The sequence below is a fragment of the Leucopleurus acutus genome, assembly GCF_964270905.1.
Source record: "Leucopleurus acutus genome assembly, chromosome: 4".
Lineage (NCBI taxonomy): Eukaryota > Metazoa > Chordata > Mammalia > Artiodactyla > Delphinidae > Leucopleurus > Leucopleurus acutus.
Window position 1 is genome coordinate 65,880,283 of NC_139146.1, and position 16,094 is coordinate 65,896,376.

At 41.5% G+C, this 16,094-nt stretch overlaps 1 protein-coding gene across 1 annotated transcript in view; it reads left to right on the forward strand.

Moving 5' to 3' along the window:
- The window catches only part of LIMCH1 (LIM and calponin homology domains 1), a 341,811-nt gene that overhangs the window by 310,420 nt on the left and 15,297 nt on the right, over positions 1 to 16,094 (forward strand). The window contains 4 exon segments of the mRNA XM_082838854.1: positions 8,466 to 8,546; positions 11,479 to 11,571; positions 12,446 to 12,550; positions 14,033 to 14,160. Coding sequence (XP_082694980.1) covers positions 8,466 to 8,546; positions 11,479 to 11,571; positions 12,446 to 12,550; positions 14,033 to 14,160 — 407 coding nt within the window.

Below are 16,094 nucleotides of genomic sequence, written 5' to 3' on the forward strand. Positions count from 1 at the left end.
TCTTTTGTGTTTCCATACGGATTGTGCAATTTTTTGTTCTAGTTCTGTGAAAAATGCCATTGGTAGTTTGATAGGGATTGCACTGAATCTGTAGATTGCTTTGGGTAGGATAGTCATTTTCACAATGTTGATTCTTCCAATCCAAGAACATGGTATATCTCTCCATCTGTTTGTAGCATCTTTAATTTCTTTCATCAGTGTCTTATAGTTTTCTGCATACAGGTCTTTTGTCTCCTTAGGTAGGTTTATTCCTAGGTATTTTATTCTTTTTGTTGCAGTGGTAAATGGGAGTGTTTCCTTAATTTCTCTTTCAGATTTTTCATCATTAGTGTATAGGAATGCAAGAGATTTCTGTGCATTAATTTTGTATCCTGCTACTTTACCAAATTCATTGATTAGCTCTAGTAGTTTTCTGGTAGCATCTTTAGGATTCTCTATGTATAGTATCATGTCATCTGCAAACAGTGACAGCTTTACTTCTTCTTTTGCAATTTGGATTCCTTTTATTTCTTTTTCTTCTCTGATTGCTGTGGCTAAAACTTCCAAAACTATGTTGAAAAATAGTGGTGAGAGTGGACAACCTTGTCTTGTTCCTGATCTTAGTGGAAATGGTTTCAGTTTTTCACCATTGAGAACAATGTTGGCTGTGGGCTTGTCATATATAGCCTTTATTATGTTGAGGTAAGTTCCCTCTATGTCTAGTTTCTCGAGGGTTTTTTATCATACATGGGTGTTGAATTTTCTCAAAAGCTTTTTCTGCATCTATTGAGATGATCATGTGGTTTTTCTCCTTCAGTTTGTTAATATGGTTTATCACACTGATTGATTTGCATGTATTGAAGAAACCTTGCATTCCTGGGATAAACCCCACTTGATCATGGTGTATGATCCTTTTCATGTGCTGTTGGATTCTGTTTGCTAGTATTTTGTTGAGGATTTTTGCATCTCTGTTCATCAATGATATTGGCCTGTAGTTTTCTTTGTTTGTGGCATCTTTGTCTGGTTTTGGTATCAGGGTGATGGTGGCCTTGTAGAATGAGTTTGGGAGTGTTCCTCCCTCTGCTATATTTTGGAAGAGTTTGAGAGGATGGGTGTTAGCTCTTCTTTACATGTTTGATAGAATTCGCCTCTGAAGCCATCTGGTCCTGGGCTTTTGTTTGTTGGAAGATTTTTAATCACAGTCTCAATTTCAGTCCTTGTGATTGGTCTATTTATATTTTCTGTTTCTTCCTGGTTCAGTCTCAGAATGTTGTGCTTTTCTAAGAATTTGTCCATTTCTTCCAGGTTGTCCATTTTATTGGCCTATAGTTGCTTGTAGTCATCTGTCATGATCCTTTGTATTTCTGCAGTGTCAGTTGTTACTTCTCCTTTTTCATTTCTAATTCTATTGATTTGAGTCTTCTCCCTTTTTTTCTTGAGGAGTCTGGCTAATGGTTTATCAATTTTGTTTATCTTCTCAAAGAACCAGCTTTTAGTTTTATTCATCTTTGCTATCATTTCCTTCATTTCTTTTTCATTTATTTGTGATCTGATCTTTATGATTTCTTTCCTTCTGCTAACTTTGAGGTTTTTTGTTCTTCTTTCTCTAATTGCTTTAGGTGTAAGGTTAGGTCATTTATTTGAGATGTTCTTGTTTCTTGAGGTAGGATTGTATTGCTATAAACTTCCCTCTTAGAACTGCTTTTGCTGCATGCCATAGGTTTTGGGTCATTGTGTTTTCATTGTAATTTGTTTCTAGGTTTTGGTTTTTTTTTGCGGTACATGGGCCTCTCACTGTTGTGGCCTCTCCCGTTGTGGAGCACAGGCTCCGGACATGCAGGCTCAGCGGCCATGGCTCATGGGCCTAGCCGCTCCGCGGCAGGTGGGATCTTCCCAGACCGGGGCACGAACCGGTGTCCCCTGCATCAGCAGGCAGACTCTCAACCACTGCGCCACCAGGGAAGCCCTCTAGGTATTTTTTTATTTCCTCTTTGATTTCTTCAGTGGTCTCTTGGTTATTGAATAGTCTATTGTTTCGCCTCCATGTGCTTGTGTTTTTTACAGATTTTTTCCTGTAATTGATATCTAGTCTCATAGCATTGTGGTCGGAAAAGATACTTGATATGATTTCAATTTTCTTAAATTTACAAAGGCTTGATTTGTGACCCAAGATATGATCTATCCTGGAAAATATTCCATGAACACTTGAGAAGAAAGTGTAATATCCTGTTTTTGGATGGAATGTCCTATAAATATCAATTAAGTCCATCTTGTTTAATGTATCATTTAAAGCTTGTGTTTCCTTATTTATTTTCATTTTGGATGATCTGTCCGTTGGTGAAAGTGGGGTGTTAAAGTCCCCTACTATGATTGTGTCGCTTTCCCCTTTTATGGCTGTTAGCATTTGCCTTATGTATTGAGGTGCTCCTATGTTGGGTGCGTAAACATTTACAATTGTTATATCTTCTTCTTGGATTGATCCTTTGATCATTATGTAGTGTCCTTCTTTGTCTCTTGTAATAGTCTTTATTTTAAAGTCTATTTTGTCTGATATGAGAATTGCTACTCCAGCTTTCTTTTGATTTCCATTTGCATGGAATATCTTTTTCCATCCTCTCACTTTCAGTTTGTATGTGTCCGTACGTCTGAAGTGGGTCTTTTGTAGACAGCATATGTATGGGTTTCGTTTTTGTATCCATTCAACCAATCTATGTCTTTTGTTTGGAGCATTTAATCCATTTACATTTAAGGTAGTTATCGATATGTATGTTCCTTTTACCATTTTCTTAGCTGTTTTGAGTTTGTTATTGTAGGTCTTTTCCTTCTCTTGTGTTTCCTGCCTAGAGAAGTTCCTTTAGCATTTCCTGTAGAGGTGGTTTGGTGGTGCTGAATTCTCTTAGCTTTTGCTTGTCTGTAAAGCTTTTAATTTCTCCACTGAATCTAAATGAGATCCTTGCTGGGTAGAGTAATCTTGGTTGTAGGTTTTTCCCTTTCATCACTTTAAATATATCCTGCCACTCCCTTCTGGTTTGCAAAGTTTCTGCTGAAAGATCAGCTGTTAACTTTATGGGGATTCCATTGTATGTTATTTGTTGCTTTTCCCTTGCTGCTTGTAATATTTTTTCTTTGTATTTAATTTTTGATAGTTTGATTAACATGTGTCTTGGCGTGTTTCTCCTTGGGTTTATCCTGTTTGGGACTCTCTGTGCTTCCTGGACTTGATTGACTATTTCCTTTCCCATGTTAGGGAAGTTTTCAACTATAATATCTTCAAATATTTTCTCAGACCCTTTCTTTTTCTCTTCTTCTTCTGGGACCCCTATAATTCGAATGTTGGTGTGTTTAATGTTGTCCCAGAGGTCTCTGAGGCTGTCCTCAACTTTTTTCATTCTTTTTTCTTTATTCTGCTCTGCAGTAGTTATTTCCACTATTTTATCTTCCAGGTCACTTATCTGTTCTTCTGCCTCAGTTATTCGGCTATTGATTCCTTCTAGAGAATTTTTAATTTCATTTATTGTGTTGTTCATCATTGTTTGTTTGCTCTTTAGTTCTTCTAGGTCCTTGTTAAATGTTTCTTGTATTTTCTCCATTCTATTTCCAAGATTTTGGATCATCTTTACTATCATTACTCTGAATTCTTTTTCACATAGACTGCCTATTTCCTCTTCATTTGTTTGGTCTGGGGGGTTTTTACCTTGCTCCTTCCTCTGCTGTGTGTTTCTCTGTCTTCTCATTTTGCTTAACTTACTATGTTTGGGGTCTCTGTTTCGCAGGCTGCAGGTTCATAGTTCCCATTGTTTTTGTTGTCTGCCCCCAGTGGGTAAGCTTGGCTCAGTGGGTTGTGTAGGCTTCCTGGTGGAGGGTCCTGGTGCCTGTGTTCTGGTGGATGAGGCTGGATCTTGTCTTTCTGGTGGGCAGGACCAAGTCCGGTGGTGTGTTTTGGGGTGTCTGTGGCCTTATTATGATTTTAGGTAACCTCTTTGCTAATGGGTGGGTTTGTGTTCCCATCTTGCTAGTTGTTTGGCATGGGATGTCCAGCACTGTAGCTTGCTGGTCGTTGAGTGGAGCTGGGTCTTAGCGTTGAGATGGAGATCTCTGGGAGAGCTGTCGCCATTTGATATTACATGGGGCTGAGAGGTCTCTGGTGGACCAATGTCCTGAACTCGGCTCTCCCACCTCAGAGGCTCAGGCCTGACACCCGGCCAGAGAACCAAGACCTGTTTTTTAGGAATTCTGGGGTATTTTGTTCTTTGTTTTCTTTCTTTCAGGTATTTTTTTTTCTTACTTAGTTGCAGTGAAATTTCCAGGAATGAAACAATAGGCAGGTGAATGGTCTCCACTTCACAGCCAGGCATTTGTCAAGCTCTTGCTAGTTCTTGTTTCCCTGGTTTCCCTGAAAGGGAGAACCAGGAGGTGGTGCCGGGCTCTGTCCCTACTGCTTCCCCGTGAAGACCGGTGCTCACACGTCCTCTCACTGCCTCTGCTCTTGGAGGGGCAGCCTGTGAACACACGTCCCAGTCTGGGATATGTAGGGCTGTGGTACGGACCGTCTGTGTATTTCTCACTCTGTCCCATCTGCCACAGATCGGCTGCTTCACCCTCTTCTGACAGCCTCAAATGCTTCCCTTCCAGTTATGAAGGGATCTTTATAGTCCTTTCTGGTGTCCAAGGTCTTCTGCTAGTTTTCAGCCGGTGTTCTGTGAGGACTGTTGCATCTATAGATGTATTCCTATGTGGAGAGAGATGAACTCCACGTCTACCTACTCCTCCGCCATCTTGAATATCAGTATCTTGAATAATATTAATTGTACATTTAGTTTTCAATTCTTTATTTGGATGAAATAAAAAGAGCACTTGCTAATTAAAATGCCAAGACACATGACACTGTAGAAATTCCTTGCTGCTGAATTATACCTGGACATTCTCCATAGACCTGACTCTTCTATGAACTGAGTGTTTCCAGTGCTGCGCCTGGAATACTCAGCCTCTGAAATTTGCATTGGTTTGGAGCCTTCCTCTATGGCACAATCAACTGTAGCATTTCCTGAGGCCCCCAGGTATAGCGGCATAATCACTGCTGCACCTTTGATTACAGATTTGCTAACCATATGACCCTGAAGGTGCTGTATAACTTCTCTGAACCTTGTCTTCCTTGGTAGTACAATGAGATAGTAGTACTTTCAGAGTGTTGTGGGCTTTATTTGAAATAATTACACAGAAGCCTGTAGCACAGTGCCCAATACATGAACGAATCCTCCCCAGTAGCTAATCCAAGAGGCCCACCATAGCCAACACCAATTCTTATCTATAGGTAAATTGTCTCACTTTGGGAATTCCTAAGTACCTGTGCAGAATGGAGAAGGGACCCATCACCCGTCACAAAGCCCCCTCAATATCTCCAGCCACGTTCCAGAACTACCAACCATTTGTGGAGGCTCAGTCTTAAGCCAGTACTGGGAATCCTGAGTTTGTTGGGAAGCTGAGTACATCCACAGAGGATGGGACCCCCAGAAGGACCCCAAGGCTGGCATGCATGGCACAGATCTGAAGAGTAGTATAACATAACCCATTGAGTTCCATTTTAAATGACACGGGAACAACCATGTCAAATTGTTCTAGTCCCCCCTGGCAGGGATGGAGAGGAAGGGTGTCCTACAGAGATACATTCTTATTTCTGTGTATGGAAAATAGAATAAGAAAGAGAGAAATTACTGACCTGTATAGGTGAATTCTCGAAAGTGCCCACCTAAATTTGATGTTCTTTTGATGATAAATAGCTCTTCATAGAATGGAAAATTAAAAGAAATTGGAAAATAAGAGAAGGTTGAGGGGAAGTAAGCATTCGATTAGTCTGAACTCAATAGACTCGGGGCAGTTTTGCTCAGACGTGAAGTGGCCCAAAGCTATAGGGTCTACGAAGGGGAGAGAAGAGGATGCATTACCCAGCATGAAGTTATTCCATTTATTTATTCAACGAACACTTCCTGAGGACCTAAAAATTCAAGGTCTTGAGATACTTAGGCAGGATAAAGGGCCCTCTTTGCTCTCAAGGAACCCCTAGGCCAGAGAGAGATCCAGATCTGTAAACAGATAAATTACAGAACAAAGTGTGCCAAACGCTCTGCATTCTTTCTCTGGAACCTTTTCTTAATCTCTGTTATGGTAATTATCCCACTGTCTCCTGGGGATCGTTTATATATGGGTCACTCCCTCACAAGCCCACCCCCCATCCCCACTCTCAGCTGTAAGCTCCATGAGGCTGGGGCTCTTGGCCTCCTGCTACGCCACCTGGTCATAAGTAAGTGCTCAGCAAATAGTCACCGAAAAAGGAGCATGACCACTTCTCTTGCCCTCCTCTTTATCACAATGGTCTCTTCTTCTTTATCTTCCTCTGAAAATGCTCATTGTTTTTCTTTCTTGCTTTCTAACAAATATTCCATATTTTCTTCTGTGCTCAATCCCCATATCCCACACTTCTCCCTCCTGTTTCTGCTTACTCCTGACTTATTCTTGCCATCACAACCTAGGGAAATCTGAAAATTAACTACATAATTTCTAATTGTTGCTCTTATCTTCCTGCTGTTGGACTTTCCCCATTGGGCTCCCTATAGCTTTATTCACATTACCACACCCTTTTCATCAAAAGTCAAGGAAGGGCCATGCCCCTGAGAGAGGGTCTGAACATTTAAACTGCTTCCAGGTCTTAGGAAAATGCCAAGTGGAGCCAACCTCCAACTCCATTAATTCCAGGAGCATTTTCCACCTGGGATCCATATTTAGATGACATTTTATGGTCATCCAAGGAAATTTGGGAAACTCTGGATTTTATACAATAAAATAGTTTTTCTCCTGCATAACTTGTCAGAGGCTTTCATAGGCAGATATGCAGTATGAATCCCAAGAGTGGCATATAGGAAATACATTTCCCTCCCTGATTTGGCCACCTTTCTCTGACTTGTTGTGACCATCCCTACCATTTGCAGGAACCACAGCAAGAGTATCCACCGAGGCCCACATTTCACACGTCTAAATACATTAAAGCTATAGATATTTATAATGTTAAAAATTGAGTAACAGCCATGGCCTGGCTCGTGTTCTCAGCCTGGAGACTTCCCTGGATGGGCCAGCCATTGTGCACCTGAGTGGTAGCCTGGATTACTGGGGGCAGGGCCGGGGAGGTGGGCTGGCCCAGCTATCTTGGGCAGTAGCTAGACCCATCTAAACCTTGGACAGGACTGACTCTGTCCAGCTTCGCAGGCAGCCAGGGTAGGTAGAGTCTGCCTGCCCCGCACCCTGCCCCAGACTCTCCCCCTCCTCCCTAGTTCCTTCACCCTCACCCTGCTCTTTCCCTCAGCATTCCCAGACAGTTCTAAGTGCCTCCCAAAACTATCCCATCCGAACAGAGAGAAGGGAAGAAGCACAGTTATCGGGGAGCCTGGATTGCCTCAGTACCTACTCTGGGTGACAAGGGAGGCCAACTTTAAACACATCAGCCTCCCCACTTTTGCTGGTTTCCCAGGGACCAGCTGTGATTTCTCTTCCCCCCTCAGACCCTCTCAATCTCATTCATATTCCGTGGCCTGGGTGCCCACTTTGGTTCATGCATCCTCCTCCCATTATTCCCGTTTACTTACTTGGTTCTCAAAATCACAAAAACCTTTTTTAAAAGACCAAACAAACCAAAGTCTGTGGGTTTGAATGTTTGTTTTGTGGGCCCTGATCAGGGACTCCCCTTGCCTGGGTCTCTGGTGATGCTGGTGAACACTGGTGAGTTAAATGATCCCACTTTAGAGAAAACTGGGGTGGAAAAGCAATAATAGCAGTATAAAAGATTAGTTCTGTAGCACAGCAAGCACCACTTCTCACAAAATGCAGTTCTGCTGAAGTAAGCATTCCTATTTGCTTGGACCCGGGATGAATATGCAGCCTGAGTGTCTTATGCTTAGGAGCGTGAATACATTTAAGAAATCACTTCTAAGAGAAACAAAGCAAAAGCCTTCCCATGCCAGTGGCTAATTACTTCGCGTTTTCATTAGCTCCGAAAAGGTTCACAGAATCATACCAGCATATTGGAAGTAAACCAAAGAGGGACTAGGATGAAAAAATGGTTTCTGGGCTTCCCTGGTGGCGCGGTGGTTGGGAGTCCGCCTGCCGATGCAGGGGACGCGGGTTCGTGCCCCGGTCCGGGAGGATCCCACATGCCGCGGAGCGGCTGGGCCCGTGAGCCACGGCCGCTGAGCCTGCGCGTCCGGAGCCTGTGCTCCGCAACGGGAGAGGCCACAGCAGTCAGAGGCCCACGTACCGCAAAAAAAAAAAAAAAAAAAAAAAAACTGGTTTCTGCCAACAAAGAGCACCTTTAGATACGGGAAGGTTTCTGCTTCTGTGTGTCCATCACGGTGTCAAACCGTGAGCTAATTGTGCCCCTTGTCCTGGCCTGGCCTTGAGGACATGGCTCAGTTCTGATCATGGTTTTATATTCTAAACAGTTGAAGTTGTGGGCTTGGGACCCGGAAGAGGAACGCAGGCGACAGGAAAAATGGCAACAGGAGCAGGAACGTTTGCTCCAGGTAGGACTGGGTTTGCTGCTTTTTATTTTTTTTCTTCTTTTTGGTGATGCTCTCTTAATTTCTGCTGTATTAAATAGATGTTCAGCCCAGGAAATACATGGAATCAGCTTCTTCTCAGAAGTCGTTGAGTCTAAGTCTGTTCATTTGGTGTCCATGAGACAGAATGCTCTGAGTCTAATACCTCCCACCAGAGGTTACACTGATGAACATAAGGAGAAAGCATTTCACTTAGAAAAAAATCCAAGTATTGATTAAGGGCCAACCCACCCACTCATCACCTTGTTTGCTGCCAATCAAATTCCAGTCCAACTAGGAGCAGGAAGGAATTATCAGAAGGTTATTGATAGCATACATGTGAAATAAAAGTTGACCTGGGTCTTCTTCCTTAAGTAGAAATGTTTGCTCCCTCTTTGAGCAAAAGCTTCTAATTTTCAATTCTAGAAAAATTCTGGGAGTTAACTTATCATGCTCCTACTTGTTTCATCCCAGTTCTGTGGAGCAACAGAGCTTCAAAAAGTAATCTAGTAACCTTAGAAACTAACCTATGCTGAGCATTTGGGGTGTGCCAGAACTGGCGTATTTGTAGGTGCTTGACATATTTTACTTAACTTCATTCTCATAAAACTCATCAAAGTATGTCTTATTGATCTCAGTTTGCAATTGAAGAAATTAAGGCTCAAAATAAGTTATATAGGGCTTCCCTGGTGGCGCAGTGGTTGAGAGTCCGCCTGCCGATGCAGGGGACACAGGTTCGTGCCCCGGTCTGGGAAGATCCCACATGCCACGGAGCGGCTGGGCCCGTGAGCCATGGCCGCTGAGCCTGCGCGTCCGGAGCCTGTGCTCTGCAACAGGAGAGGCCACAACCGTGAGAGGCCCGCGTACCGCAAAAAAAAAAAAAAAAAAAAAAAGTTATATAATTGCCCGAGGTCATACCTCTAACACATGTTGAGCTTCGTTTCATATCCAAGCTTGGGTGACTCTAAAACTCATGTTCTTTCCCCTATACTCCCAATGGTATTGATTTTACCAAAAGTCATAAAGAAAAAGAATGTTGAATCTCATTTATTTTTGTGACTTTCTGCTGATGCGTAGAAAGCAATGCTTAATGCAAGTTTATTTTACTTTTTTTTCTTATCTTTTTGTTCTAGTCCTTTGGCTTAATTCCCAGGGGTGGGGAGCAAAGGTCAGCTAGATAGTTAATTAATTGTAGTGTGGCTCTAGGTCTGCCCATTAAGTTTGACACTTTTCAAAATTACATAGGAATAAACCTTCAATACCAAAATCTAGTTCTTAGTAAGAACTAGGTTCAGCAAAGTCCCAGAGCTGTTGGCACATTTAGGTCCATTGGGAGACCCCAGACCAGCCCTGGTCATCTGCTATTCTGTTGGAAGTCAGATGCCCATTCCACCAGGAGTCAGAAATTCCACAGAGTAAAGAAGATGGCCTGTGTTTCCCATGGTCTTGCTGTGTCTGTTATTCTTTGAAAGGTGGCCGTGGTTTTAGGTGTGGGTTGTGGGCTTAGGGGCAAGGTGTTTATGGGGAAGGAAGGGTGTCGTGTGTGTGTGTGTGTGTGTGTGTGTGTGTGTGTGTGTGTGTGGACAGATATACCACATCTTTGGCCCCTGTATCATCAGTTCATCCTCTTGGTGAGGGAAACATGTGATATAAGCTCCTAGAACCAAAAAATGTAAGAATCTTTGTTTGGTTTTCATCTTCTGTAAAGTTTTAAGGTCTGTTTCCTCTATTCTGAAGACCCTTGGAGTCCCTGTCTAAAACTTTACAATATTAGGTTTTATAACAAAATTTTTAGCCGAAGTTTAAAAGCCTACCATGGATTGACCACCAGTGGTTTGGCCAGAGCATTAATAGGAACATTAGGCTCCAGACAATCCCATAAAGCCCTTTTGCTCCTAAGATAATAACATAACAAGTAATACCTGGAGGAATTCTCAGTGTCTTCCCCAAGAAGATGGAAGCACAGACTCATGTTAGCCTCAGAGAGAGGACTGGCAGTAATCAGCCTAAGATATTTGACTGTGCGTAGTATACTCCAGCAATTCCTTTGTCTCTGTCATGTCAGGGATGCCATTCTCAAGGCATCCAGGGGTGTCAGTTCTCATCTTAAGCATTCGTTTTAATTTCCACGTATTCATTTCTTCTAGTCAGCTGTCAGGGACTCCAGTCACATTTTTAAAGCTCTCCTTATCCTTACATCCTTTTCCTGTTCAGAGTATTTTTATTTTTTTCTCTGGAAGTGGTGACTAGTGTCCTATTTTTTTCTGAAAACAATAATAGCAGTTCTGATATCAAAGCCTTCTAATGGGCTGTTTAAAAGCTACTCTTAATTCAGGAGGACTTAAAGTTAGGGGGATTCCATTTTAGTAGAATGGCCACAAGCAAAGAGTAATTCAGCCACTCAGCTAATTATCGTCCTGCCCACTTTGGACCTTTCTCCATCATCTATCTCGTAAACCTGCGAGGTTTTTTTTTTTTTTTTAATCTTTTATTAAACTCTCCCAGCAGCAACGTATTTCTATTAGTGGAATGGCAAAACTCATCTCTGAAGGGCCCAGTAAAAGCAAACTATTGGTTTCACCTACCTCTGAGGACAAAACCCAAGTTAAGAAAGAGTTTAGAATCTTCCCATCTTTTCTCTTTCCATAAGCAAATGCCTACTCATATATCTGAAGAACAATTCTATGAAACACCCACAGCAGAAAAGATTGTTCTCTGTTGGATTTTTATGTTCGTAACGTGTCTGATTACCACAGAATGGTATTCCGTTTTTGGTGCACGAATGGGTTAGCTTCAGAACCTTACAGCAAGAAAAGAGTCTTGCAACACATTGTACGTGATGGTTTGTGGGGGGGGGGAAGTGCCAATGATGTATGCACTGGTCCGTTCAGAACAATCTATGGAAATTCCATAACAGGAGAGATACCGGAAGGAACAGGACAAGCTGAAGGAAGAGTGGGAAAAGGCCCAAAAGGAGGTGGAAGAGGAAGAGCGCAGATACTATGAGGAGGTAGGAAATTCCCCGGAAGGAATTTGACCCTGAAGCCCTGATTCCTCAAAGTCTATCAGCACTTTCTCTGTCTGTGCTGTGTGTACCCATGGGGCATGTCCGATTCTCTTTACTCACAACAGAGCCCTATCACCCTTTTAAAAGAGTCCTATCCTATAGGCTGTAAAAGACTACTACTCTTCCCAGTTTAGCTTGTGGTAAGGGTGTGTTGAGTCATGGTCAAGGGGGAGAATAGAATTGTATCTCTTCTTTAGTCACAAAGGTCAGATTCTTGATTTGTCTTAGATGACATGAAAATATCAATTTGTTTATTTGTGTGTTTGTTTGAGGCAAGCATGTTTGGTAGTAGTGAATTAATATTAATTTTTATGAGGATAATTTTGATATCAAGGCTAAGTGAATCCTTACTGCTGCATTCACTGTATGGTACTAAAGGGATTTAGAAGGGAGGAGAATTTGGTTTTGTTTGTTTCATTTTTAGATGAACAAACCAGACCACGTTTGAGAATTTGAAACTACACTTTATATATATTATCCAAAATCTGTTTATGATTAATATTATTGTGAATTTGTTCTTCAACAGTAATTTTTGTGCATAATACTTTCCCTAATAGCATTTCTAATTAGGCCTCTTGAATCACACTAATTAACTTGCAAAGACTCTGTTTTTCTAAATTAAATGCTCATTTCTAAATCATTGCCCATAGAGCATGTTATCTGATTTACATGCTTTTTAAAAGTAAGACCTTTTTTTATGCCCTGCTTGTTTACACATAATTCTGATGTTTGTCCCTAAATTTCTTTAATGACACTTTTCTCTTGACATATGATTTATCCTTTCTCCCCCTTTCATTAATTCCTGTCCTTCCCCTAGGAGCGCAAAATAATTGAGGACACTGTGGTCCCATTTACTATTTCTTCAAGTTCTGCAGACCAGCTGTCTACATCCTCCTCTGTGACTGAAGGCAGTGGGACAATGGTAAGACCATAGATTAAAAGGAATTCATGAAATAAGAAAACTAAAATAGAAGTACTAAACCACAAGGCCAAGTTTTCCACCAGTTTAAATCCAGGAATAGCTGTTTCTCTAGAATCACGTCAGCTACTACGTGGCCATTGTACCCCATCATACTGTCATTGCCGTGGTGAAACCCTAGAGTCAATCCCTGAGAGCAGTAAACATATTACTGAGGCCAGCCCTGCCCCCACAGGCTGGAAACCAAAGTCTCTGCACTGGTTGGCAAGACCCTGGTTAGTGATGCCACGTGCTGGAATGTCTTTCTAACTGCCCATCATTCATTCATTTAGCAGACGTATGTTTCTCTCTGCCAGACCATACATCTCTTTGCACTGGATGTTAGCAGTAGGATGCCAACAATACACTCTCACCGGCCTCCATGAAAGTTTCTTCTGAATCACTCTTAAAATTCCCCATGAATATATATATATGTGTGTCTTCAAGGTCTGGAGAGAGTCCAGAAAGGCTGGTCAACCTCCATATCCCCCAAATAAGGTCATGGAGGTAGTGGACATTGGTCATACCAACACCTGGATAGTCTATAAGCTGCATTTTAGTTTTTGATGGTATAATAACAGAATAAATTCATTTTGCAATAAACATAATATCACTTGGGTATATGTCATATTAGTCATTTCTGTAGTCAATTAATATATGCTGCAATACACTAAAATTTTTAAATTATCCAATTTTAACTTAATACAAATGAAGACTGTACAAAAGTAATTCACCAAATTTGATATTGCATGGTCACTCAGGAAGCTCAGAGTATTGCTTATCTTTGCTGTTATATACAAAGATTATCACAAAAGCCAAGTCTTTCATGTCTCTTTCATATATTGCAATGATAATTATGAAAGATTTTCTAGACTCTAAAATAAGTTATTTATGTATCATCATCAAAGGAATTCTACACTGTCCAACAATTTTCAATATTTACCAGCCATTTTCAAATATCAAAATTTGAAGTGTATTGTTTTTTATTTCTATTTTATTTTTTTTAACATCTTTATTGGAGTATAATTGCTTTAGAGAGAGATCCAGGTTACATGTTCATTTCAAATCATTGGAAATCAGTTACTATTCAGTTAATTTTTTTTTTTTTTTTTGCGGTACGCGGGCCTCTCACTGTTGTGGCCTCTCCCATTGTGGAGCACAGGCTCCGGACGCACAGGCTCAGCGGCCATGGCTCACGGGCCCAGCCGCTTCATGGCACGTGGGATCTTCCCGGACCAGGGCACGAACCCGTGTCCCCTGCATTGGCAGGCGGACTCTCAACCACTGCGCCACCAGGGAAGCCCTATTCAGTTAATTTGAACGACTGTTCTTTACATTGTAGTCAGTGTGATTGAGAAAGTGCTTCAGATATTCCATGACCAAACATGAGTATTGTCCAGTGTGTTTAAAAATTATATTCAAGATTATCCTTGTTTTCCCCATTAGAATAAGATGGACTTGGAAAACTGTCGAGAGGAGGAACAAAAGACAAGACAGAAGAAACCATTCCAGGGGGATAACAGTGGCTCATTGCTTAAGACTAAGGAAGGTGATCCACTGGAGGAAAAGGGCAGGTATGAGCCGTTCCAGGCTGTCCATCCATATGCGCAAAGCCGGGCTGTGCCCCTTCACTCCCAGGAAGGGCACCCATCACTAATGCAAATCATATTCAGCTTTGAAATTATCATTCCAATAATACATTATGCGTATATTATTGCTTGAAGACCTTCTAATGGCTCTCAAGTCAGTGTCCTTATACTATTGAATATAAATAGGTGAAACCTTTTTTGAAATGAGGGGAGACAGTATAGATCACCAAAGGAGCATGTTGTCAATTCAAAGTCCCAAACCTAAATACCACTCACCTGAAATGGTTAATGTATCTGGAGGGTTAGAGTTTAAAATGGGGCTGTGGTGTGGTTATAGAGAACAGACTGGTGGTTGCCAAGGGGAAGGCGGTTGGGGGAGGGATGGAGTGGGAAGCTGGGGTTAGCAGATGTAAGCTATTATATAGAGAATGGATAAACAACAAGGTCCTACTGTATAGCACAGAGAACCTATGATAAACCATAATGGAAAAGAATATTTTAAAAAAGAATGTATATGTGTGTGTGTGTATATATATATATACATATACATACGTATATATATATAAAACTGAACCACTTTGCTGTAAAACAGAAATTAACACAGCATTGTGAATCAACTATACTTAAATTTAAAAATATATTAAAACTGAAAAAAAAGAAAGAAAAAAATATTGTATCAATACTGATTCATTAACTGTAACCAAAGTACCATACTCACAGAAAACAACAGGGGAAACTGTGTTCAGGGTAGATGGGAAGTCTCTGTACTACCTTTGCAATTTTTTTAAATAACTCTAAGACTGGTCCACAGAAATAAAGTTTATGTAAAAGAAGAAAAAGAAAAAATGAGGCCGTGGTGTCCTACTCACTGTGGACCTGAACTTTGCCATTAGTATCCTCTGACCTGTGAGAAGCCATGTTTACTCTGGGTGATAATATAAAGGATAGCCAACAAACCCGTTGGTCATGGGTAATCCCCCTACCCCATGGGTTCTGGTATGTTCCATGGGAGATCAGAACAGGATACCCAGAAACTCCTGGAGCATTCAGAGCTAGCTCAGACTGGAGCAGAATCTGGTTGTAGGTACGGACTGTAGTGAGTTTATTGATGCGACCCCATGCCTGAGACCTAAAAGGGACTTGCAGAAACCCAAGAGGCTAGCAGTGCTCTGCCACCAGCAAGTTCTTTATGATACAAATGTTGGCCTTTGGGACTCTGATATATCAGATAGATGTTGGAAAGTGTGCATGCATGTGTGTGTGTGCATACACACTTGGGTACACACACAGCCTCCTCAGAGGGACCCAAAGACACAAAAGGCTATCTAAGTATCATTTTCAAAGACTGGCCAATTTGAAAGTTTGGTTGGGAGCTGAGCTCTTCTGGTGGGATTTGCACTGAGAATTCTCCTATGCTCATCAGCTAGGAGACTCGGTGAATTGTAAGATATCAGAGCTTGGGACCCATGTCCAGAGCCTGCAGAACCCTTGGAACAGCACATCTGTTTCCAGTTAACACTATTTAAAGAGACTTTCCAGTTTTTGAAATGAAAGCCACTAGTCAGGAATATTTGAAGGATGCTAATAAGCATTTTCCATGAATTACTGCTCGTTCTCCAGACAGTCCCTGTTGTCACCAGAAACCTTTAAAAAATCTCCTCCGTCTCTCCTTTCTCTGCACATAGAAGCTACTAAAGGACCAGTGAATTACCATAGGCTGCCGAAGCCCCCTGTGGCCCAAATATTTTCCACAATAAGTCCTCTCTTGTGAAAATCTGGGAGATTGCATTTAGTTCTGGCACCCCCTGAAATGATTAGAATGAAGAATTTTGTGGACAGGGAGGTAGAGAGGACATCAGAAATGATGGTTTGTTAAACTGCTGGGTAATGAAAATGCGTAGCATCGAATAGTATTCTAA